This window comes from Podarcis gaigeae (assembly GCF_964106915.1).
Source record: "Podarcis gaigeae genome assembly, chromosome: 4".
Classification (NCBI taxonomy): Eukaryota; Metazoa; Chordata; class Lepidosauria; order Squamata; family Lacertidae; genus Podarcis; species Podarcis gaigeae.
Window position 1 is genome coordinate 103,869,644 of NC_139677.1, and position 22,786 is coordinate 103,892,429.

General features: G+C 48.1%; 1 protein-coding gene across 1 annotated transcript in view; it reads right to left on the bottom strand.

The window, feature by feature from the left end:
- The window catches only part of INPPL1 (inositol polyphosphate phosphatase like 1), an 83,288-nt gene that overhangs the window by 14,530 nt on the left and 45,972 nt on the right, over positions 1–22,786 (bottom strand). Inside the window, exons 7-19 of the mRNA XM_083736126.1 lie at positions 21,749–21,838; positions 19,073–19,171; positions 17,664–17,814; positions 16,526–16,632; positions 11,236–11,338; positions 9,295–9,491; positions 9,057–9,174; positions 6,258–6,354; positions 5,263–5,401; positions 2,030–2,129; positions 1,081–1,169; positions 610–691; positions 323–412 (exon numbers count right to left, since the gene is read on the bottom strand). Of these exons, the coding sequence (XP_083592252.1) occupies positions 323–412; positions 610–691; positions 1,081–1,169; positions 2,030–2,129; positions 5,263–5,401; positions 6,258–6,354; positions 9,057–9,174; positions 9,295–9,491; positions 11,236–11,338; positions 16,526–16,632; positions 17,664–17,814; positions 19,073–19,171; positions 21,749–21,838 (1,462 nt within the window). The remainder of the gene's footprint in view (positions 1–322; positions 413–609; positions 692–1,080; positions 1,170–2,029; positions 2,130–5,262; positions 5,402–6,257; positions 6,355–9,056; positions 9,175–9,294; positions 9,492–11,235; positions 11,339–16,525; positions 16,633–17,663; positions 17,815–19,072; positions 19,172–21,748; positions 21,839–22,786) is intronic.

The following is a 22,786-nucleotide window of genomic DNA, read 5'->3' on the forward strand; positions in this document are numbered from 1 at the left end:
TGTGCATGCGCGGGTTGCGATTTGCCACTTCTGCGCATGCACATGACGTCATTTTGCACTTCTGCGCATGCGCGAGCAGCTAAACCCAGAAGTAACCCTTTTTGGTACTTCTGGGTCGCTGCAGGATGTAATCTGAAAGAACATGAAGCGGACGTAACCGGAGGTATGACTGTATTATGGGATGTTTTTAGCTGAGATTCCCGCACTACCTGACCCTTGGGGGTGTCTTTCAACTCTGCAATTCTACAGCTCTATACCGGTGCCGCCTCAACCCCTCTCCGTTCATGCGCACGAACGCACACACTCATTCATTCCCCAGTACCTTTCTTGGAAACAAACTGGGACGTGACCCCAACTTCAAATGCCGCGAAGACAGGAGAGTGGTCGCTGCTCACAATGTCGTCCGTGCATCCTGACAAAGAAGGATAAGAGCGTCAGGAGAACTCTGCCAGATCAGGACAATGGCTTATCTAGTCCGGCATCCTGTTTTTACGGGGCCGAACAGTTGCTCCCATGGGGAACCAGCAAGCAGGATTCGAACACAAGAGCATCTTTTCCCCTCCTGTGGTTTCCAGCAGCTGGTTTTCAGAAGCATGGCAGAGAACTCACCGTAGGAGTTGCTGTTGATGTGGGTTTCGGGATAGGACTTCCAGAGGATGCGGTCGCACCAGGAGGGAACGTTTGTCCGCACCTGGGAACAAGAATCAGGGTTTGAAAGGAAACTCTTGAATGCAGAAAGCCCCACCATCCGTTCTTTGCTTTTGACACTTCTCTGACTAAGGAATCTGCACTCAAGCAGAAGATCCTGGGGTTCAATCCCAGAGTAGGTCTGGGAGAGATCCCAGCGGCAAACCCCGGAGAGCCACTGCTGCCAGCCCGTGCAGGCAGTATGGAGCAGGATGGGCCAAGGGTCTGGCTCAGTAGGAGGCAGCTTCCGATGTTCCCAGGGACAGGCTGCAAGCTGAACTCTGCCTCCCCCCAACACAGCAACCGAGCATTTCTGCCCACCCCCCTCTCCCATTTGCGGCCAACCCCCTCATCCCAACTTTGCCCTTCCCCTCTCGGGCCGGCAGCACCTACCCCAGTGGGCTTCTGTTTATGCCAGACGTAGGTGTCCCGGGAGCCCCTCTCGTAGCGGTATGTGGGGGGGAAGGTGATCTCCTCCTCACCTGGGGGAAGCGGAAGACAAACTAGAGACCAGCTGCTACACAAACCCAGTAAACCGTGGCTAGCCTTAACCATGGTTCAACAAACCATGGTTCATCACATCACGTTCAGACATGATACTGAGCTACGTTTAATAGAAAGCAAAAGCTTCCAGTCTCCTTGATGCCGAAGCAGAAGAGGAGAAGGCGAAAGCCCAGGTGAGGTGTCTCCAAGTCACAATTGTCCATTGTTTATTGTGACACATGAATGCAGAGGTTCTGCTGCTTTCGTTTTATGTTGCATTTATCTTCCTGTGGGTGACTATTGCATTAGGGTTGTTACATGATTTTAAACTTCCACCCGACGCTTTAAGAGGCTGCCGTTTGAATTTTCTAAATTAGTAACGGCGAGGCGTGAAGTTGCAGGTTCAAAGCTCAGCTCAGGCCTGAACCTCCTCATCCTTTGCAGGCAGGAGGAGGAGAATGCAGCCGGCTTACTTGGCAGGGCGGCTGCAAAAGTTACTGAGATAATGTATATCAAAGATGTTAGAAAAGCTATTTAGATAATGAGTGTTATTCCCTATTACTAACATAGCCCTTTTATCTCCAGAGGTGACACCACGCTTCAGCTTGTTCCTCCCTCCCCACCCATCCTGTGGCAAGGAGTTCCACAGGCTGTGCCTTCTACTATTACGGATGCTAGCCAGCACGTGAACCACCCAACCTTCTTTTTAAAAGGGAGTTATTTAAAACAATCTGGCACCCTTAGCTCATCACCCAAAGCTGAGTTGGAGAACGGCGGCTGCAACACACAACTCCTATAGTTGGAGAAAGAGGGGAAAGCGGGGCAGGACGGGTTGAGGGGAGAGAGATCAGCCACTCACTAAATCTCAGGAAGATCTTGTGCTTCTCCTTCTCCAGGTTGAGCTGATCCACCCTGAGGAGCGGCTCAAACTCCTTGCGATTGATGTAGCTGAGGATCTCCTGAGGGAGGGGGGGAAAGATGCCACAGATCAGTATGTGGAACCTCACAGAATCGTAGAACTGTAGCGTTGGGGAACCCCAAAGGTCCTCTAGTCAGACCCCATGCAATAATAATAATAATAATAATAATAATAATAATAATAATAATAATAATAAATTTTATTTATACCCCGCCCTCCCCGGCCAGAGGGCGGCTAACACCAATAAAATAAAATCACAGTAAAAACATAATAGGGGGGAAAGCGAGGGAGAAAAAAAACACCCCAATTTAAAATACAGGTTAAAATGCAATTTAAAATGCAGCCTCATTTTAAAAGTAGCCCATAGATCAAGACCACAAGGGGAGGGAAGCATAAGGGTCAGACTGAGTCCAAACCGAAGGCAAGGTGGAACAGCTCTGTCTTGCAGGCCCTGCAGAAAGATGTCAAGTCCCGCAGGGCCCTGGTCTCTTGTGACAGAGCATTCCACCAAGTTGGGGCCACTACTGAAAAGGCCCTGGCCCTAGTTGAGACCAATCTAACCTCCTTGAGGCTTGGGACCACCAAAGTGTTGTTATTTGTGGACCTTAAGGTCCTCTGCGGGGCAGACCAGGAGAGGTGGTCCCATAGGTACGTGGGTCCTAGGCCACATAGGGCTTTAAAGATCAAAACAATGCAGGAACCACAGCTAAAGAACTGCTAGGAAGCCAAACTTTCTGAGTCCTAAGAACATAATGAGAGACCAGTTGTTTGGATCAGGCCAAAGGAGCCCCCCCCCCACACCACATCCCATAATCCTGTCCTCCCGGTGGCTGGCCAGTTGCTCATTATGGGAGACCTGGAAGCGAGACCTGAGACTGTCTCCTTACTTGCAATTCCTAGCCACTGGCATTCAGAGGCATAGCTGTCAACTTTCAGATTTGAAAATAAGGGATCAGCAGCCTCACCTCTCCCGGGGACAGTCTACGGGATATCTAACAATCCGGGATAGCAGCGGGAAACAGCGCTGGAATAAGGGAATTTCCCGCAAAAAAAGGGAAGGTTGACAGCCATGTTCAGAGGACTTCACTGCCACTGGCAGTGGAGGCAGGCAGAAGATCGTCCCGTCCCCCCCGTCCCCCAAATCTCAGGGCCAATCTAGACCCAGGTAAAGGTAAAGGGACCCCTGACCATTAGGTCCAGTCGTGACCGACTCTGGGATTGCGACGCTCATCTCACTTTATTGGCCAAGAGAGCCGGTGTACAGCTTCTGGGTCTACTTGCACTTTGACATGCTTTTGAATTGCTAGGTTGGCAGGAGCAGGGACTGAACAACGGGAGCTCACCCCGTCATTGCGGGGATTCGAACCGGCGACCTTCTGATCGGCAAGTCCTAGGCTCTGTGGTTTAACGCACAGACCCAGACCACCCCTCAAAAGCATCTCGTTTGGGCTTCAGATGAGCAGAGCCTTGTTGTGCCTGTGGAAATGCCCTCTGCACATGTCCAAGCACACTGTTTTCTTTCTCTGTTCCCCCACAAGTCCCAGGGATTAGCCCTGCTCCCTCCTAGAAGTTCAGGACAGATTTTAAAATAGAAATACTTCTCCACGCAGCACATGTTTAAAACTAGTGAAAAACCTTCTGACAAGAGGATGTAATGGCCAGTATCGGACAAATTCACGAAGGAGGAGAAGGCTATCGATGGCTATTAGCCACAATGGCTTTGCTCTGCCTTGGCAGCTGACGGCCGCCATGCTTCTATTATTATTATTATTATTATTATTATTATTATTGACAAAGTAATAATCATAAATAAATAAGAATAAACATGTGCACCCCACCACTGAAGACCATTCCATTGTAAATATCCAACCTCCCAAAATTTCAACACCTTGAGGAGATTTCACCCCTCCCATTCCAAGAATCTGCTGATGTTCTCTGCTGATTCTCCAGAGAGGAGGGGGGCGGTTTCTGCTCACTACTTATTCTGCTCCAGCCTCACATCAAAGTCTCAGAGAGAGACTGAGTGTTAGAGAGAGAGAGAGTGTTATCTCTGTATAGATAAGGTTGCTGCTAAGAGCAGCTGCAGACAGCTGCAGACAGTACAAATTCTACCAACACCCTCCATATCTCCTCAAAATCATTTCTCCTGCATATTCCCCGTCTTACCTTAATGTCACGTGTAAATTTATCGTTAATAGCTATATCCCACACCTCTTTACACCATTCTTCCATTTTATATTCTGCTTGCCCCTTCCACTTCATAGCTATTATAACTCCTGCAACTGTCAATAAATTTGTGAGTGAGTCCTTCACAGCCTGTGAACCTTCCACCCCATTGTAAACTGATAATAGTGATACCTCTGGACTTTCGGTCAGCTTGAACCCAGTGATTTCTGCTATCTCCTTAAACACCCTTTGCCAGAAAAATTGTACATGTGAGCATAATTCCGTTTCCTGGCATCCCCTGCAACATAACACTGAATATTCCTTGTTTTTTTTTTAATTTTAATTTTAATATAATAATAATAATAATAATAATAATAATAATAATAATAATAATAATAATTACAAGACAGTGGTGCCTCGCTAGACGAAAAGAATTCGTTCCGCGATTCTCTTCGTCTAGCGGTTTTTTCGTCTTGCGAAGCAAGCCCATTGACAGCTTAGCGGATTAGTGCTAGAGCTGTCAAGCGGCTTCCAGCGAACAGCGGTTAAGCGTCTTATCAGCGGAACAGCTGATAAGCGGCTTAGCGGCTTAAGAAAAGGGCAAAAAAAGCAAAAAAAAAAAACCGCTGGGGGACGCAAGATTTTTTCATCTTGTGAAGCAACCCCATAGGGAAATTCGTTTTGCGAAGCTCCTCCAAAACAGAAAACCCTTTCGTCTAGCGGGTTTTCCGTCTTGCGAGGCGTTCGTCTTGCGGGGCACCACTGTAATTTTCCTTTATTCTTATAGACAACATTTTCAATGTGCTTCTAAGCATCAGTTGCTGGAAACCGCAATCAGGAGAGAGATGCTCTTCTGCTCGGATCCTGCTCGCAGGTTTCCCATGCTGGTTATCTGGTTGGCCATGGTGAGAGGAGGGCTCTGGTCAGGATCATGGGCCAGGGGCCTGATCCAGCAAGCTCTTCTTCTGTTCTCGTGGCCCCCCACAAGCCCACCCCCCCTTCCTCACCTGAATATCCATGTCCAGGCGGTAATTGAGGTCCCCAAACCAGAAGAGGTGAGTGAAGCGGAGGGAGATGTCGAAGGAGCTGAGCTGCTTGTCGCCCAGGGAGAGGAGGCGCAGGATGTCAAGGTAATTCTGGTTCCTCCTGGACGGTGGAGATGGGAGAAAATGAGGGCCCAGGTGCATGTGAGCGTGGCAAAAGAAGGAGCCGGTTCTGCGCAGGGTTTCTGAGCGAAGTTTACTTTTTCCTTTCATTTATGAATCTTTCCATAGGAAACACGTCAATAATAATAATAATAATAATAATAATAATAATAATAATATTATTTATACCCCGCCCCTCTGACTGGGTTTCCCCAGCCACTCTGGGCAGCTCCCAACAGAATATTAAAAACACGATAAAACATCAAACGTTAAAAACTCGGGATTACCCTTGTTGATTTATACTCCGCTAAAACCCCAAACGGGCTTCTAAAGCTGTCTGCAAAGTGTAAAACCAGCTGTGCAGATGTTAATATGTAAATGTTGACAATTAAGTTGGACAGTTAAGACAACCCTGTTGAAATAATAATAATAATAAAATAATAATAATAATAATAATAATTTATATCCTGCCCATCTGGGCAGTTTCCAAAAGGTTATTAAAAACACAATAAAAGATTGAACATTTAAAACTTCCCAAAACTGACTCAGATGTCTTCTAAAAGTCAGATAGTTGTTTATCTCTTTGACATCTGGTGGGAGGGCGTTCCACAGGGTGGGCACCACCACCGAGAAGGCCCTCTGCCTGGTTCCCTGTAACCTCACTCCTCACAGGGAGGGAAGTGCCAGAAGGCCCTTGGAGCTGGACCTCAGTGTCCGGGCTGGATGATGGAGATGGAGATGCTCCTTCAGGTATACTGGGCCAAGGGCTCCTCCAGCCCAGCAGTTGTGTCCCCAACCCCATTCCAAAATGCTCAAGATCCCTCCAGCCTACCTGGCGTGGCAGGCAAAGGACTTACCTGGCTGTCTTTTCGTTGCCAGAGGTGAGGTGACAGTTCACAAACCCGAACGACGTGCCGTTGAACATGAAGGAGACACCGACAGCCCCCTTATTGCCTAGGAAGCAAAACACATGGAGAATGGAAAATATTTAAGGAATATATAAGATTATATTGTAAAAATGATACCATCTTAGCAGAACTGGAATGATACTTGTGAACAATAAATAAATGAAAAAAATATCTTAGTGGAACGTATGGAAAAGGATATAAAATAAAACTGCGCGATAAAACCGTGACACTACAAAAAGTATAATGAGAATGATTGGCAGTTTTATGCAGAAAATTTTATTTGACGGACATGATGTATAAAATTTTGGTTCTTTTTTAAATTTCCTTTTTTATTTTTTCAATTTTTTCCCTGCTTTTACATTGCAATGATCTTTTCTTTTTGTATTTAACTTTGCTATACTTACCTTTGTTGTATGCTTGTATTTTAAACCAATAAAGACTTATTATTAAAAAAAGGAAGCAAAATAATTGAGGTGATGCGGGAGGCAGGCATTTCGGCAGGAGAGGGGAATTGCACAAACTCCTCCAGTGTTGCTTCATTGAAACTTTCCCCTTTCCACAAACATGGGTAACATTAAAAGAGGATTAGGCAGATTAATGGAGGATAAAGCAGCCATTGGCTGTATTCTGCCTCCACAGTCAGAGCTGGTATAGACCTGAACACCAGTCAATGGGAATCCCAGATGGGGAGAGGGCTGTTCTTGTGCTCAATTCCTGTTTGTGGGCTTCGCTTTAGGGCATCTAGTTGGCAACTGGGAGAACAGGATGCTGGACTTTGCACTGATCCAGCAGCCAGGGCTCTTCTTGCGTTGACTTTTATAATAATAGTAATTTTATTATTTGTACCTTGCCCATCTGACCAGGTTGTTCCAGCCACTTTGGGCAGCTTCCAACAGTTGTAGATTTTTTGGACAGGTGTTATATGGTCCCGGTGGCCACTCCCAGTCACCAGTCTAACTGCCGCATTCTGGATTAGTTGTAGTTTCTGGGTCACCTTCAAAGGTAGCCCCACGTAGAGCGCATGGCAGCAGTCCAAGCAGGAGATAACCAGAGCATGCACCACTCTGGATAGACAGCCCACAGGCAGGCAGGGTAGACAGCTGCCCTAGACTGCAGTTCACATTACAGTGGTACCTTGGTTCTCAAGTTTAATCCGTTCTGGAAGTCTGTTCCAAAACCAAAGCATTCCAAAACCAAGGCATGCTTTTCCATAGAAAGCAATGCAAAAGGGTTTAACCAGTTCCAGAGTTTTAAAAACAACCCCTAAAACAGCAATTTAACATGGATTTTATTATCTAACGAGACCATTGATCCATAAAATGAAAGCAATAATCAATGTACTGCAGTCACACAATCAATCAGTCAGTAGCTGAACTGGGTTCCACACAGTTACAAAAACAAAACAAAAAAGTCACAAAAAGAAAAACGCAAAATAAATAGCAAAAACAGACGGACCTCAGCGTAACACTCAAAACAGAAGTGTGGCACTCAAATTGGAAGCGTAACTCTCAAAACGGAGCATGTTCGGCTTCCAAAAAAAGTTCGCAAACTGGAACACTTCTAGGTTTGCAGTGTTTGGGTTCCAAGTTGTTTAGGTACCAAGGCTTTTGAGAACCAAGGTACCACTGTATGTGTTTCAGCAATTCACCATCTTCTGCTCCTCCCACCTGCTCAAATTCCTCTCCAGGCAATAAATCTTCCCAAATGCGTTTGAGCCGCAGTTGTTTGGCAAAGACCGCCAACGCGAGCACAGAGCTTTGCGGGATGGGCAGGAGGAGAGAGGACTCTTTGGTTCGGTGGTAAAAGCTTCTGCAAGCAGAAGCTCAATCCTCTCAGCATCCGGCAACAGAAAAAGGTCCCTTGCAGAGAAGCCCAAGATCCAATGGCAGCCAGGAATACTGGGCTACTCTGAGAGCATGTGATAGGAATTGGAGGTCTTAAATATATGGTAATGTTCATAAGTGTACCAACCAAGCACGTACATAGATCAGCACAGACCGACCTGGAACCATTGTGATTCCTAAACTGATCCAATGTTTTCTCTACAAGGTCAAAATGGGAAACCTCCCTATTGTCTCTTTCCTCACAAATCCTGTCTTAAGGACCCATTTAAGATATGAATAGGGTGTGAGCCTGTGACCATGCCCAGGAACTAAGTATTTATCACTACAAAAGACTGGCCAGGCTCCCCAGGAAATCCAGTCAAGTAACCTGCCAGACAGGAGATAAACAATGACAGGAGAAAAACAACATTCAAATTTCTGTTTTAGACCGCCTTTTCTGTGATGTAGGGGTGGTCTTATGTCACACCCCTTCTGTGATGTATGAATGATGTTTCTGGGGGGTGGTCTTGATCTACAGGATGGCAATTTCAAAAGTCTTTATAAGGCCTTGTGCGCCATTTTTCTGGGTCCCTCCTCTCTCCTGCAGGTGAGGGGAGCACCCTGTTGCAACAGATCGATAAAGATCAGGCTTACTAGCTGCTTTGCTTCTCAATATTCTCTGGTTGTTATTTTCTCCTACCAATAGGGAACCTATGTAAGGACTCTATATGGGCTCTTGGATACCCCATAAGGGGAAAGGGCAAATTTTTGTTTACAACAAGCACACGGGGCAACTTCCTATGTTGCACACTTGCATGACTCTAAAATGGACTCAGTATGGAAACCGCTAAAACGACCTGGCTTATTCCTACCCAAGACTCTTGCTGGGGCAGCCTAGCCTTCCTCCGGACAGCTGTCCTCTTACCCAGAGTGTTGGCGATCCCGGTCTTCACGCTGGAGGTGCTGACATGGCTGATCCGGTTCTCATGTTCTGGTTTCACCAGGACGGCTATTTTAATGTTCCACAGGGACTGCATGGCGATCTGGAAAGAGGCAAAAAAGGAGAGGACGTTTCTTATGGGAAGACCTGGCTGGGGAGAGAGAGAGAAACAGGCTCCCCCGCCCCCCCCAGGCGGCCCCTCGGCCTCCTCCTGGACACCCACCGGCCGGTACTCTATTTCCGTGAACTCCTTGAGGACTCCGCGCACAAAGTCCACCCACTCCTTGTCCCCCATGGAGTTCTCCTGGGTGCCGAAGACGTAGATGTCGTGGGGGATGGTGACAGTCATCTCATCCAGCGTCTTGCCCAGACCCTTCGAGGCAAACCAGGAGGTGATGTTCTTGGGAGGCAGAACGCTGCCTGCAGAGGAGAAGAGGGAGCCAGCCAATCAGAATAATAATAATAATAATAATAATAATAATAATAATAATAATATAATTTTTTATTTACACCCCAACCTTCCCGGTTCAGAAAGCCGGGCTCAGAGCAGCTAACAACAAATTTAAAACACTTAATTGATGCAGCAAAAACAGCTTAAAATACAGTATAAAACGTGAATAACAGTAAATTCAGAATTCAAAAATCAATTTGGGGGGAAATCCATCCAATAAACATTAGATGATCACCAGGGCTAGCTGGCTAAATTAGTCCTATTTGGGCCAGCGAGGAGACCAGGGGAGAATTAGCTGTGGGATCCCATAGCGGGTAATCTTCATAAAAAGGGGAGGGCGAGGGAATGCCGCAAACCCGGAAGTGACTGTTCTGGTTTGCAAACTATTTTTGGAAGCCGAACGTCCGACAGGGCTTCCGTGGCTTCTGATTGGCTGCAGGGAATTCCTGCAGCCAATCGGAAGCTGCACTTTGGTTTCCAAATGTTTTGGAAGTTGAACGGACTTCTGGAATTGATTCTGTTCAACTTCCAAGGTACGACTGTATTTTGAATTTGCATTACGGTAAGCGATGTTACGTTCCGAGGATTGCGTTTAAAGCCAAAATTGCATATACTGTCGTACCTTGGAAGTTGAATGGAATCCGTTCCGGAAGTCCGTTTGACTTCCAAAACGTTCGGAAACCAAAGCACAGATTATGATTGGCTGCAGGAAGCTCCTGCAGCCAATCGGAAGCCGTGGAAGCCCTGTCAGGGTGTTCAGCTTCCAAAGAACGTTCGTAAACTGGAACACTGACTTCCGGGTTTGTGGTGTTCGGGAGCCAAAATGTCTGAGTACCAAGACATTCGGGATCCAAGGTACGACTGTAGTTGAAACATATTGGGTGCAATGGTGGGTGGGATCTCCAAAGTCTATTTTCCCAGACGCCCAGACGCTTTCCACCCCCTTTTTATTTTTTGTTATTTTCTTTGCCCAAAGCAAAAAAATTAAATGGGCAAAAGTCATGGGCTTTGTACTGACACGAGGCAGGAACATTTGCTGTTCTCATTCTTGTTTACAGGCAACCCTACCCAGATATTTAGAAAGTTGATGCGAGTTCTAATCTGTTTTTAGCTTATTTTAACTTTCCTAAAAGGGACGCGGGTGGTGCTGTGGTCTAAACCACTGAGCCTAGGGCTTGCCGATCAGAAGTTCCATGGTTCGAATCCCGCTGATGGGGTGAACTCCTGTTGCTCAGTCCCAGCTCCTGCCAACCTAGCAGTTCGAAAGCACGTCAAAGTGCTAGTAGATAAATAGGTACCACTCCGGCAGGAAGGTAAACAGCATTTCCGTGTGCTGCTCTGGTTCGCCAGAAGCGGCTTAGTCATGCTGGCCACATGACCTGGAAGCTGTACGCTGGCTCCCTTGGCCAATAAAGCGAGATAAGCACCGCAACCCCAGAGTCGGCCACGACTGGACCTAATGGTCAGGGGTCCCTTTACCTTTACCTTTCCAAAAGACTTACATTATTGCAATTTATTCTTCTTATTGATAATTGTGTTTTGCCTTTTCCATAAACTGCTTTGAAGTTTTTTTTTGTTTTGTTTTTGCCATCAAGGGGTCTATACATTTTATGGAATAAATAGAACAGCAGACTGCTCCCCGCGGCTCCTCCCTCGACCCCGACACCTGTGACAGCCCAGGAAAGGTTCACACATCCCGATGGCAAGACTGACCCATATTCCACGTGCCAATGAAGATGGAAATCATGTCCGGCTCATCCTGGTTCGAATGTCTGTTCTTCATCAGCTGCAGGAGTTGGCAGAAGGCCTCGCGTTTCTGTAGTGAGGGAGGTGGGAACACGATAAGAGGCAGCAAGACAAAGAGAACAGCCTCAGAGAAACACAAGCAGGAAAAACCACCCAGGGCTCCCCAACTTGCTAGGCAATCCCCCCGCTTCCATAGTTACTGTATTTTTCGCTCTGTAAGACACACTTCCCCCTCCTAAAAAGTAAGGGGAAATGTGTGTGCGTCTTACGGAGCGAATGCAGGCTGCGCAGCTTTCACTGAAGCCAAGAGGGATCGGTCAAATCTGTGTCTAGGGCAGCTGTTTACCAGCTCCATCTGGTACGTAGGCTGAGACCCTATCTGCCTGCGGACTGTCTCGCCGGAGTGGTGCATGCTCTGGTTATCTCCCACTTGGACTACTGCAATGCGCTCTACGCGGGGCTACCTTTGAAGGTGACTCGGAAACTACAACTAATCCAGAAATGCAGCAGCTAGACTGGTGACTGGGACCGGCCGCCGAGACCTACATTGGCTCCCAGTATGTTTCCGAGCACAATTCAAAGTGTTGGTGCTGACCTTTATAGCCCTAAATGGCCTCGGTCCAGTATACCTGAAGGAGCGTCTCCACCCCCATCATTCTGCCCGGACGCTGAGGTCCAGCGCCGAGGGCCTTCTGGCGGTTCCCTCATTGCGAGAAGCAAAGCTACAGGGAACCAGGCAGAGGGCCTTCTCGGTGGTGGCGCCCGCCCTGTGGAACGCCCTTCCAGCAGATGTCAAAGCGATAAACAACTACCTGACATTCAGAAGACCTCTTAAGGCAGCCCTGTTCAGGGAAGTTTTTAACGTGTGATATTTTACTGTATTTTTGGTTTTTATGGAAGCCGCCCAGAGTGGCTGGGGAGGCCCAGCCAGATGGGCGGGGTATAAATGATAAATTATTATTATTATTATATTCGCTTCGCTGGAGAGCCGCTGCACAGCTTTCCCTCTCTGCGCAGCGCCCCTTCAGCGAAGCAGGAGGAAAAATGGAAGGGGCTCCGCTTCTCCTGCCGCTTCGCTGAAGGGGCGCGGAGCAGAGAGGGAAAGCTGCAGAGTGCCTCTTCAGCGAAGCAGCAGGAGAAACGGAGCCCCTTCCATTTCTCCTCCCGCTTTGCTGGAGAGGTGCTGAGCAGAGAGGGAGAGAACATTTTTTTTCTTGTTCTCCTCTTTGTCTTATGGTCGGGTGCGTCTTATTCAGCGAAAAATACGGTATTCTTAGAGATGCCAGAGGCCTCCGGCTTTGAACACACCAGCCATTCCACCTGTACTTCTCACAAACGTCGATGCTTTTAAGAACATTGGCAGGGCTACTGTAATAACCTGCACTTTTATAAGAGTATACATTTAAAGTAGATGAATAAATGAGTAAATAAAGTTAATTCGGAATTTGCAGAAACCAGAAGCTTTCTTATTGGGTATAGTGGGTAAAGAGATACCGAGACAAGATAAAAAAAAAAGTTCTTGTATGCAACTACTGCAGCAAGAATTTTGTTAGCCCAAAGATGGAAACATCAGGAGTTAGCAACAAAAGTAGAGTGGCAGGTAGAATTGAAGGACTTTGCAGAACTGGCGAAACTGGTGGGAAGAATCCGCAACCAGCGAAACCAAGCATTCCAAAAGGACTGGAACAAATTTATACTATATTTGAAAGACAACTGTAAGCAATTAACATCACTAGCAGGGTTATCTGAAGATTTGTAAAATGAAACTGCTACCTATTCAGGTAGCTGAATGTAACTTTTTAGGTAACGACATAATAAGAATAGGAAAGGAAGTGAAACGGAAAGAAGCAAAACCTAAGTTTGTAAACCATTAGGCAGGAGGGAGGGAAGTCATTAGGCTCAGCTGAGGCAAAAAGGTTAAATAAATATTTAAAGGTATTTAAATATACCTTTCTGAAGAAACCAGAGGCCTTTCTCTTGGGCGTGGTCGGCCAATCGGTGCCAAAGAAGGACAGAACTTTCTTTATGTATGCAACAACAGCAGCAAGAATACTCATCGCAAAGTATTGGAAGACACAAGATCTACCCACCCGGGAAGAATGGCAGATGAAGTTGATGGACTACATGGAACTGGCAGAAATGACTGGCAGAATCCGAGACCAGGGAGAAGAGTCGGTGGAGGAAGATTGGAAGAAATTTAAAGACTATTTACAGAAGTATTGTAAGATTGATGAATGTTAGAATGATGTTGGAATGAATTTATGTGATTTTAGCAGAAATGTAACAAAGATTTAAGAAACATAGACTGTTAATTGGTGAAAGGAGGGAAAGTAAACTTATATAAATATCAAGATAAACTTTCAGGACAAAAATTTGAAAAGAGGGAAAGGATTTGCTGAAATGGATAATTGACTTAGAATATAAAATATATTCTATAAAAAATATATGTGAGGAGGTCAGGGAAATAAGCCAATGACAGGAAAGTAATGGAAAGATTTGCAGTATCTCTTTTTTTTATTCTTCTTTTCGCCTAATGGATTTCAATTCTTTGTTTTTTCCTTTTGATTTTTCCTTTTTTTCTGTATTTTATCTTTTCTTGTTTAAAAGGATGTTTTTCTCGATTCTTCTTTTTGTATTTTTAAAAACTTTAATAAATATCTTATAAAAAACAAAACAAAAAGGTTAAATAAGAAGACGTGATGTTGCATAATGTGATTATATGTAAACCTAATAAAAATTATTATTAGAAAATAGTAATTGGAATTTGCAGAAAATGTAAAAAAAAAAAATTTAAGGCACCGCAGAAAGAGGGGGAAGGAAGTCGAGATCTGAAATGTCAAAATGACTGTCAAATTATTAAAAAGTATAAAACTGAAAATCATAAATATAATAATAATAAATGTTGGATGTTTGGTGAATTTTTGCCAGTTCCTTTCTCCTTTTTCCTCCCCTCCAGTCGCATCCACGGGCCTCCCTCCCTCCAGGAGCAGTAGGGCACTGCCCCACAACTGACCCTCTTCAGCTCCAATTCATGCCACTCATGCTACAAATTCATGGAGGAGGAAAGGGCTATCGATAGCCACTGGCCACGATGGCTCTGCTTTGCCTCCGCAGTCAGAGGCAGTGATGCTTCTGGTCCCAGTTACTGGAAACCACGGCAACGGATGGGGCACCAACATTCCCATGCGCTCCAGTCCCTGAGTGGCAGCCGCAACAACAACAACATAGCAACAACAACCCTTTGTTGTGGCAGAAATCGCAGTGAGGCAGGGCCGAATTTAGGTTTGATGAGGCCCTAAGCTACTGAAGGTAATGGGGCCCTTTATATGTTGTTGTCAACAACAAATTGTTGCTGTTTTCTGTGTTGAATACAGTGGTACCTCTGGTTGCGAATGGGATCTGTTTCAGAGGCCCCTTCGCAACATGAAAAGAGCACAACCTGAAGTACCGTATCTACGCAGGTGCGTGGCGCGATTTGGTGCCTGTGCGCATGCGCAAAGTGCCATTTAGCGCTTCTGCGCATGTGTGAGCAGCGAAACCCAGAAGTAACCCTTTCTGGTGCTTCTGGGTCACTGCAGGATGTAACCTGAAAGAACATAACATGAAGCAAACGTAACATGAGGTGTGACTGTATATGCTCGCGCGCTCTCTCTCTCTCTCTCTCTCTCTCTCTATGTACCTCAGGTTAAGTACTTAATTCATTCTGGAGGTCCGTTCTTAACCTGAAACTGTTCTTAACCTGAGGCACCAATTTAGCTAATGGGGCCTCCTGCTGCCGCCGTGCCACCGGAGCACAATTTCTGTTGTCATCCTGAAGCAAAGTTCTTAACCCGAGGTACTATGTCAGGGGTTCAGAAGGAGAGACACAGGAGGGGGAGCAAATGGAGAGTGAGGAGGAGGAGTACGAGGGGGGCGCAGGCACTGACAGTGGCCAGAGTTATTCCACAAGCCTCTCTAGCGAATCGGAGGACTCACAGAAGGGAGCGCCGGTGGCCAGAGCGAAGGGGGGTCCAGGGGGGAAGCCCCAGGAGGAAGGGGCCAGCGGGGAGTCCCTGAGCAGCAGCTGGAGATCAGGACCAGCGTCTCCACCAGAGCGCAGTGGGGAGGGGGAGTCCCAGGAGTCGGGACCAGTGTCCTCACCACCAGAGGGAGGAGAGGAGTCAGCCACATCAGGAAGCGGGGAAACGGTCAGAAGGAAAGTCACCGGCTGGGCGCGCGCGCCAAGTTCAAATGTACAGGAGCGCGGCACAGCGGGGAGCCCGGGAAGGGAGCCAGGTCCTAAAGCCCGCCGGAGGGAGGGGCAAGACTCAGGAGGCTCTGCCTCAGAGGAGTCCAGGAAGGAGGGAACCCCAGAGGGCAGAAGGACCCAGCGCAGGAAAGAGCAGCGCAAGAGGTGGAGCCGGGCTAGAATCTTAAACTGGTGTGGGTGGAGCAGTGAGTCAGAGGGGACTTAGCCGGTCTAGCGTCGAGACGTGGGTCTGCGCGCCCAGAGCTTGGAAATGGAAACTAAACTTTAATAAAGACTTTTGTATATAACATCCACTGGGCGTTGGTCCTCTGTGAGCTGGGACCTAGCGGCAGTCCTGACATACTATTTCTGGATTAGTAACCTGAAGCGTCTGGAACCTGAAGCGTCTGTAACCCGAGGTACCACTGTATATGACATTTGCACATGTTGCCCTGCAACCAGTCCATGCAGAATGTCGGCACCCTATATATAGAAATGAGCAAACCAGTGATATTTTAGGGAGCAGGCTAGCAGGCAGGGCTCATGACTTACATCACAGGAGCCTACACAACACAAAACACTGTGGCTGTATGTAGGTTTTATTCTATTTGGTTTTTTATCTTAGATTTTGGAAATGTACAACCAGTTTTTTTCCCTTCACATTTTTTGGGGCCCCCAGGAGAGTGGGGCCCTAAGCTATAGCTTGTTTAGCTTATACGTAAACCAGCACTGCACTGACGGAAGCAGAGATACAGAGAGAGCGCTACATAGCCAGGGACTGCAAAGCGCCGCAGTTGGCAGAAGGACAACCCATTCAACTTATTTACAAAACCTCTAAGATTTATAAGTAAACCTTGAGAGCCCATGGTGCTGCAACGGCTTAGAACGTGGGAGAGACCAGGGTTCAAATCGCCCACTTGGCCGAGAAGCTCGCGGGGGGGACCTGGGGCCGGTCGCTGCCCTTTCGCCTGACCTTTCCACGCTCCTCTGGCCAAGGAGATCTTGACTGCTGGCGCTCCAAAAACTCACCCTGGCACTAACAAAGATGAAGTCCTTCCGCTGAGTCTTCTCTTTCTCCTTCTCAAAGACGATTCCCAGCTTATTCTGCACCCGCTGGGATTTTATCAGCTGGCGGACTGGGGAGAAAGAGGGAGACGGGGATCAGTATCTGAACGAACTTGGATCTTCTAGTGTGGCAGCACCTGCACTTTGGAACTCCCTGCCACTTGACCTCAGGAAAGCACCTTCTCTGCACTCTTTTCGGCACCTGCTAAAAACATTTTGGATTAGACAAGCCTGCCCAGGTGTTTAGAAAGCTGGTGTGAGCTTTAACGTTTTCAGTCTATTGCTATTTTAACTTTTCAAAAGTCATAAATTATTGTTGCAACCTTTTCGTTTTATTGCTTTATCTTTTTTCGTGTGAACCGCTTGGGAGGGTTTCCTCGCTTTTTACAGTGAAGGGGTGTATAAATGTTATTAAATAAATACAGAAGCCATGCGTAGGAATGATGGCTTCCCCCTTTCCAGTTACCCTTCCCTTAGGAATTCACTTTCAGGCTGCTTCACCCGCTGTGCATTTCTGGATAGACAGGTAGGCGCTGAATGCAGCCTTCGCTGACCTGGTGCCTCCCTGGCACCTGTTGGACTACAACTCCCAACAGCCCCGGCCTGCACAGACGTAAGATGCTGAGGCTCATGGGAGTTGTAATCCAACACATCGCTGGGCAGTGGCGTAGCGTGGGGGGTGCAGGGGGGGCGGCCGCACCGGGCGCAACATCTGGGGGTTAGGGTTAGGGGGCGCAAATCCACGGGTTAGGGGGCGCAAATTACTTGCCTTGCCCCGGGTGTTGACAACCCACGCTACACCACTGCCGCCGGGCAGGGGACAGCGTGTTCCCTGTTGGGCAGGTTCTCAAATGCATGAGAAGATGTTTTAGGGGGCAGCTCAAGCCATCAGTCGAGGCAGGAGAATCACCAAAACATGACGAGGAAACCCTCGCCCCTCCCCAAATAAGTTAGTTCTTTGGAGAGGGCTTGTTCCTTAAGGTGGATTCCTCAAAAGGCCACAACCCCTGATCGTCTGGAGGGCAAAGGAGACGCGGTCCCCAAGAGGGGCACTGCTGGCGGTGGGTCTCCAGCGAAAGACACACTCGGGGCTCCTCCTTACTCTTGTCGTGAGCAAAGGTGTTCCAGTCCTCCTGGGAGTCCTTCTGCTTCTTCAACACAACAAGCTTCCCACCTTCCACATCCACGCTCAACGTGTACTTCTGAGATTTCCCGATCTTCGTGAGGTCACCCAAGGTCAGGTCCAGCTTCACCTGAGAGAGAGGGATGGAGGGATGGGTAGAAGAGAGGATGTATAATGATGATGATGATGATAAACTTTTATTTATATCCCGCCCTCCCCAGCCAAAGTCGGGCTCAGGGCGGCTAACATCAAATATGTAACATTAGTGTAAAATCAAACAATAATTAAACTGCCTCCTAAAAACAGGTGTAAATCAAATTAAATTAGATGGCTTTCCACAGGGTTAGGGTTGGGGACAGTAAGTGCTCATTGGCCCAGCTATTTATGCTGATCTTATATGGGCCTGTGAGAATCCTTAGAGGCCTCTTTCATCTTAGTTCTTATACAAAATGAAAAGGGGGGTCAGGCTGAGCCCTGGCAGAACAACTCCGTCTTGCAGGCCCTGTGGAAAGATGTCAAATCCCACAGGGCGCTGATCTCTTGTGGCAGAGCGTTCCACCAGGGGCCATTGCTGAAAAGGCCCTGGCCCTGGTTGAGGCCAAGCTAATCTCTCTGAGGCTGGGGATTTCCAAGGTGTTATTATTTGTAGACCGTAAGGTCCTCCGTGGAGCGTATTATGAGATGTTCCTCAACACACAAGGCAATTATTTGTGCATCTATTTATGTTTCTTGTATTTATAGGCTACCTTTCCTCCAGGGAGCGCGAGGGAGGACCAGCTCTCCACCTCCCCACTGATCCTCACCACAACCCTGTGAGGTAGGCTGAGCCGAGAGTCAGCGGATGGCCCAAGGTCACTTGGCAAAAGAGCTTTGTGGCCAAGTAAGGATCTGAGCCCTGGTCTCCTAGGCCTTGGTTCGATGCTCTAACCACTACACTGCCGCTGCCTCCTCAATTAATTGGGGAAGGGGCCGTAGCGGTCTTCGCATACAGAATGTCCCAGGGGCATCTCCAGGGAGGATCGGGCCCCTGCCTGAAAGCCTGGAAAGCCTCTGCCAGTCAGTGTTGGCAATGCTAAGCTAGATGGGCCAACGGTGACTCCAAGCAGCTTCACAGGAATGGAGGGAATGCGGAAAGTTAATACATATTCTCCTTTTTGCCACCGTGTAGAAGGAGTTGCAAAGGCGACTGAATCTTGGCCCCCTGGCGACCGGAAGGGTGAATTTGGACGGCTTCTTTGGCTTCTGGGACATTCAGCCCAAAGTGTTCCCTTTGGCACCATAGAGGGCTAAAAACTTGGAGCTCCTTCTGCGCCTTCTCTGCCCGCAGACAACTGCAACTCAGCCTTGGGCTTGAGCCTAAGGAGTGATTGAAAAGACTTGGCTTTTACCTCGAATGCCTGGACAGGAATGCTCTTTGCTTTTCGCGAAGAAGGCAGGGCCAGCCCAGGCTGGGCTGTGGAACTCATGTCCTGGAGAGCTTTCAAAGCCTGCAAGGGGGATAGATGAGAGTATGGCCATAATAATAACTTGGGATTATCCTCTTCGTCAATTTATACGCTGCTTAAACCCAAAACGGGCTTCTAAAGCAGCCTGCAAAGTGTAAAACCAGCTGTGCGGATGTTAATACGTAAAAGTCGACAATTAAATTAGACAGTTAAGACAACCCTGTTGAAATTATTTATTTATTTATTTATTATTATTATTATTATTATTATTATTATTATTATTATTATTATATTTATACCCTGCCCATCTGGCACTCAGATCCCCTCATGCTTTCTCCCCCCCTTGTGGGAGAAGCCAGGGACTGGCGGGCCGTGGGAGAATTCCATCTCCATCTTGGATTCCATCTTGGCATTGGAGCTCAGGCGGTTTTGGTGGCTAGTAGGGCCTTTTCCCAGATACAGCGCATTCGCCAGCTATGTCTGCTTTTGGATGGAGATTATCTGAACTCCACGCTCCGGCAACTTCCAGATTGGATGGCTGCAATGCGCTCTGTGTGGGGCTGCCCCTGAAGACGACTCGGAAACTTCAACTGGCCCGAAACACATCAGTTGGGTCGCTGGCTGGGGTCCCATTCAGATCACACTATGTTTTCCCCGTTTTAAATTAACTGCTGGTTGACAGGCCATTTCAATTCAAGATGTGTCTGTTGGTGTTTGAAACCCTAAACGACTCAGTCCCCAAACAACTGAAAGGGGGCTTCCAGGGGCCAGAATCGACACAGGGGGCCGTCTTGACAGTTCCACTGCCCTCAGAAGCTCGGGCAGGGTGTACGCTCGGAAGAGGGTCTCCTCTGTGGTGGCCCCTACGTCGTGGGACTCCCTCGCCAAAGAGCTGCGCCTGGCACCTTTAGAGGATGCTGAGGACACCCCTTCGTTACCTTCTGGCTTTTGACACTTGCATTATCAGGGCACGCCTAAATATAAGTTGCTTTAAATATAACAACAACAACAACAATAACAATAACCATCTGGCTGGGTCTCCTCAGCCACTCTGGGCTGCTTCCAACAACAGATTAAAAATATTAATTGAAACATCAGTCATTAAAACTCCACTAAACTGGGCTGCCTTCAGATAGTTGTTTATTTCCTTGACATCTGGTGGGAGGGCATTCCACAGGCGGACACCACCTCTGCCTGGTTCCCTGTAACTTCACTTCCCGCTTCTTAAATTGTTTTTAATACTGTGTTTTAATGCTCTATCCCACTCTGGGAACTTAAGGCACAGGACAGATAATAAAGTGTTGGTGCTGACCTTTAACACCCTAAATGGCCTCGGTTCTGTATACCTGAAGGAGCGTCTCCACCGCCATCATCCAGCCTGGACACTGAGGTCCAGCGCCAAGGGCCTTCTGGCGGCTCCCTTGCTGCGAGAAGTGAAGTTACAGGGAACCAGGCAGAGGGCCTTCTCGGTGGTGGCACCCGCCTGTGGAACGCCCTCCCAACAGATGTCAAGGCAATAAACAACTACCGATATTTTTCTTTTAAAAGACAACTGAAGGCGGCCCTGTTTAGGGAAGTTTTTAATGTCTGATGCTGTATTTATTTTAATATTCAGTTGGAAGCCACCCAGATGGGTGGCATATAAATATATTATTGTCAGGGGTTCAGGAGCAGAGGCACAGGGAAGAGAGGAGATGGAGAGCGAGGGGGAGGAATCCGAGGGGAGCGTAGGAGATGACAGTGGTCCGAGGGACTCCATGAGCCTCTCCAGCGAATCGGAAGATTCACAGAAGGGGGCGCCAGTGGCCAGGGGTAGGGGGTTCCCAAGGGGAACGCCCCAGGAACAAGGGGGCAGCTGGGACTCCCAGAGCAGTAGTTGGAAATCAGGACTGGCTTCCCCACCAGAGCGGAGTGGGGGGGAAGAGTCCCAAGCATCGGGGCCAGTGCATTCCCCACCAGGGAGAGAAGACGAGACAGGGCTGACCACACCTCCATCGGAGAGTCGGACAACGGGGGGGAGGTCAGATCCGGCCAGTGTCCCAGAAGGGGGAAGCAGTGACACAAGTAGTGTGACGGTTAGGAGAAAGGTCACTGGGTTGGCGCGAGAGGCAAGTTCAAATGTACAGGAGCGCGGGGCAGCAGAGAATGAGGATTGGGAACCGGGTCCTAAAGCCCGCCGGAGGGAGGGGGAGGAGCTAAGCGACTCAGCGTCGGAAGAGTCCAGAAAGGGCAATGCCCCAGCGGGCAGGAGGACCCAGAGGAGGAGAGAGCAGCGCAAGAGGTGGAGCAGGGCTAGGATCTTAAACTGGTGCGGAAGGGGAAGTGATTCAGACGGGACTTCGCCGAGCTAAGGTCTAAGACGTAGGGCTGCGCGCTACGGCTTTGAAATGGAAACTGAACTTCAATACAGACTTTTGCACATTACGACGGCCTAGCGTTGGTCCTCTGTGAGCTGGGACCTAGAGGCAGCTCTGACAATTATTATTATTATTATTATTATTATTATTATTATTATTATTAAGCAGCACCAGCATGGGGCTCCATCCCATTCTCCTTCCAGAGAAGATGGGGAAGGGCAGAGGGTGCCCCCCCTCGCCAGGTTTCATGGCTGGCACTCACCTTCTTCTCAATACTGGACAGGAAGTCCTTCAAGACGGACAGCTTCAGGACAAGGCTCTCCAGCTCCTGCTCTCCGGTTTGGCTGGCCGTCTGGGGACCATAAGAAGGAGGGTTGGAAAACAAAGACCCGGGAGAGGTTTTCTGGCACAGGAGGGGCAGGAGATGCTCAGGGGCCCAGGAACTGATTCTGGGGGTGCCAGAGTCAAGTCCCGTTCCAGGACTTTGTGGAATTTGGCCTCTACAGCTTTTTAAAGCAGCAAACCAGAAAGAACACGGAGGATAGGCTGGTAATGAATATAGTGGTACCTCGGGTTAAGTACTTAATTCGTTCCGGAGGTCCATTCTGAACCTGAAACTGTTCTTAACCTGAAGCACCACTTTAGTTAATGGGGCCACCTGCTGTTGCCGTGCCGCCGGAGCACGATTCCTGTTCTCGTCCTGAAACAAAACTCTTAACCTGAGATACTATCCCTGGGTTAGCGGAGTCTGTAACCTGAAGCATATGTTACCCGAGGTACCACTGTACACAGGTTTTTCGGTGAAGCTGATCATCATCGGCACTTGTGAAAACCCTGTGCTCTGCAAGTCCCAAGGATCAGCTAATTGGGAACAGAAATTAGCAGGTGGGAACAGAAATGAGCTCACAGGATTCTGGATTCAGATTCCATTCCGTTGAATTAGAGGGACGCGGGTGGCGCTGTGGGTTAAACCACAGAGCCTAGGACTTGCCGATCAGATGGTCGGTGGTTCGAATCCCCACGACGGGGTGAGCTCCCGTTGCTCTGTCCCTGCTCCTGCCAACCTAGCAGTTCGAAAGCACGTCAAAAGTGCAAATAGATAAATAGGTACTGCTCCGGCGGAAAGGTAAACAGCGTTTCTGTGTGCTTCTCTGGTTTGCCAGAAGCGGCTTAGTCATGCTGGCCACATGACCCGGAAGCTGTACACCAGCTCCCTCGGCCAATAAAGCGAGATGATCGCCACAACCCCAGAGTCGTCCGCAACTGGACCTAATGGTCAGGAGTCCCTTTACCTTTACCT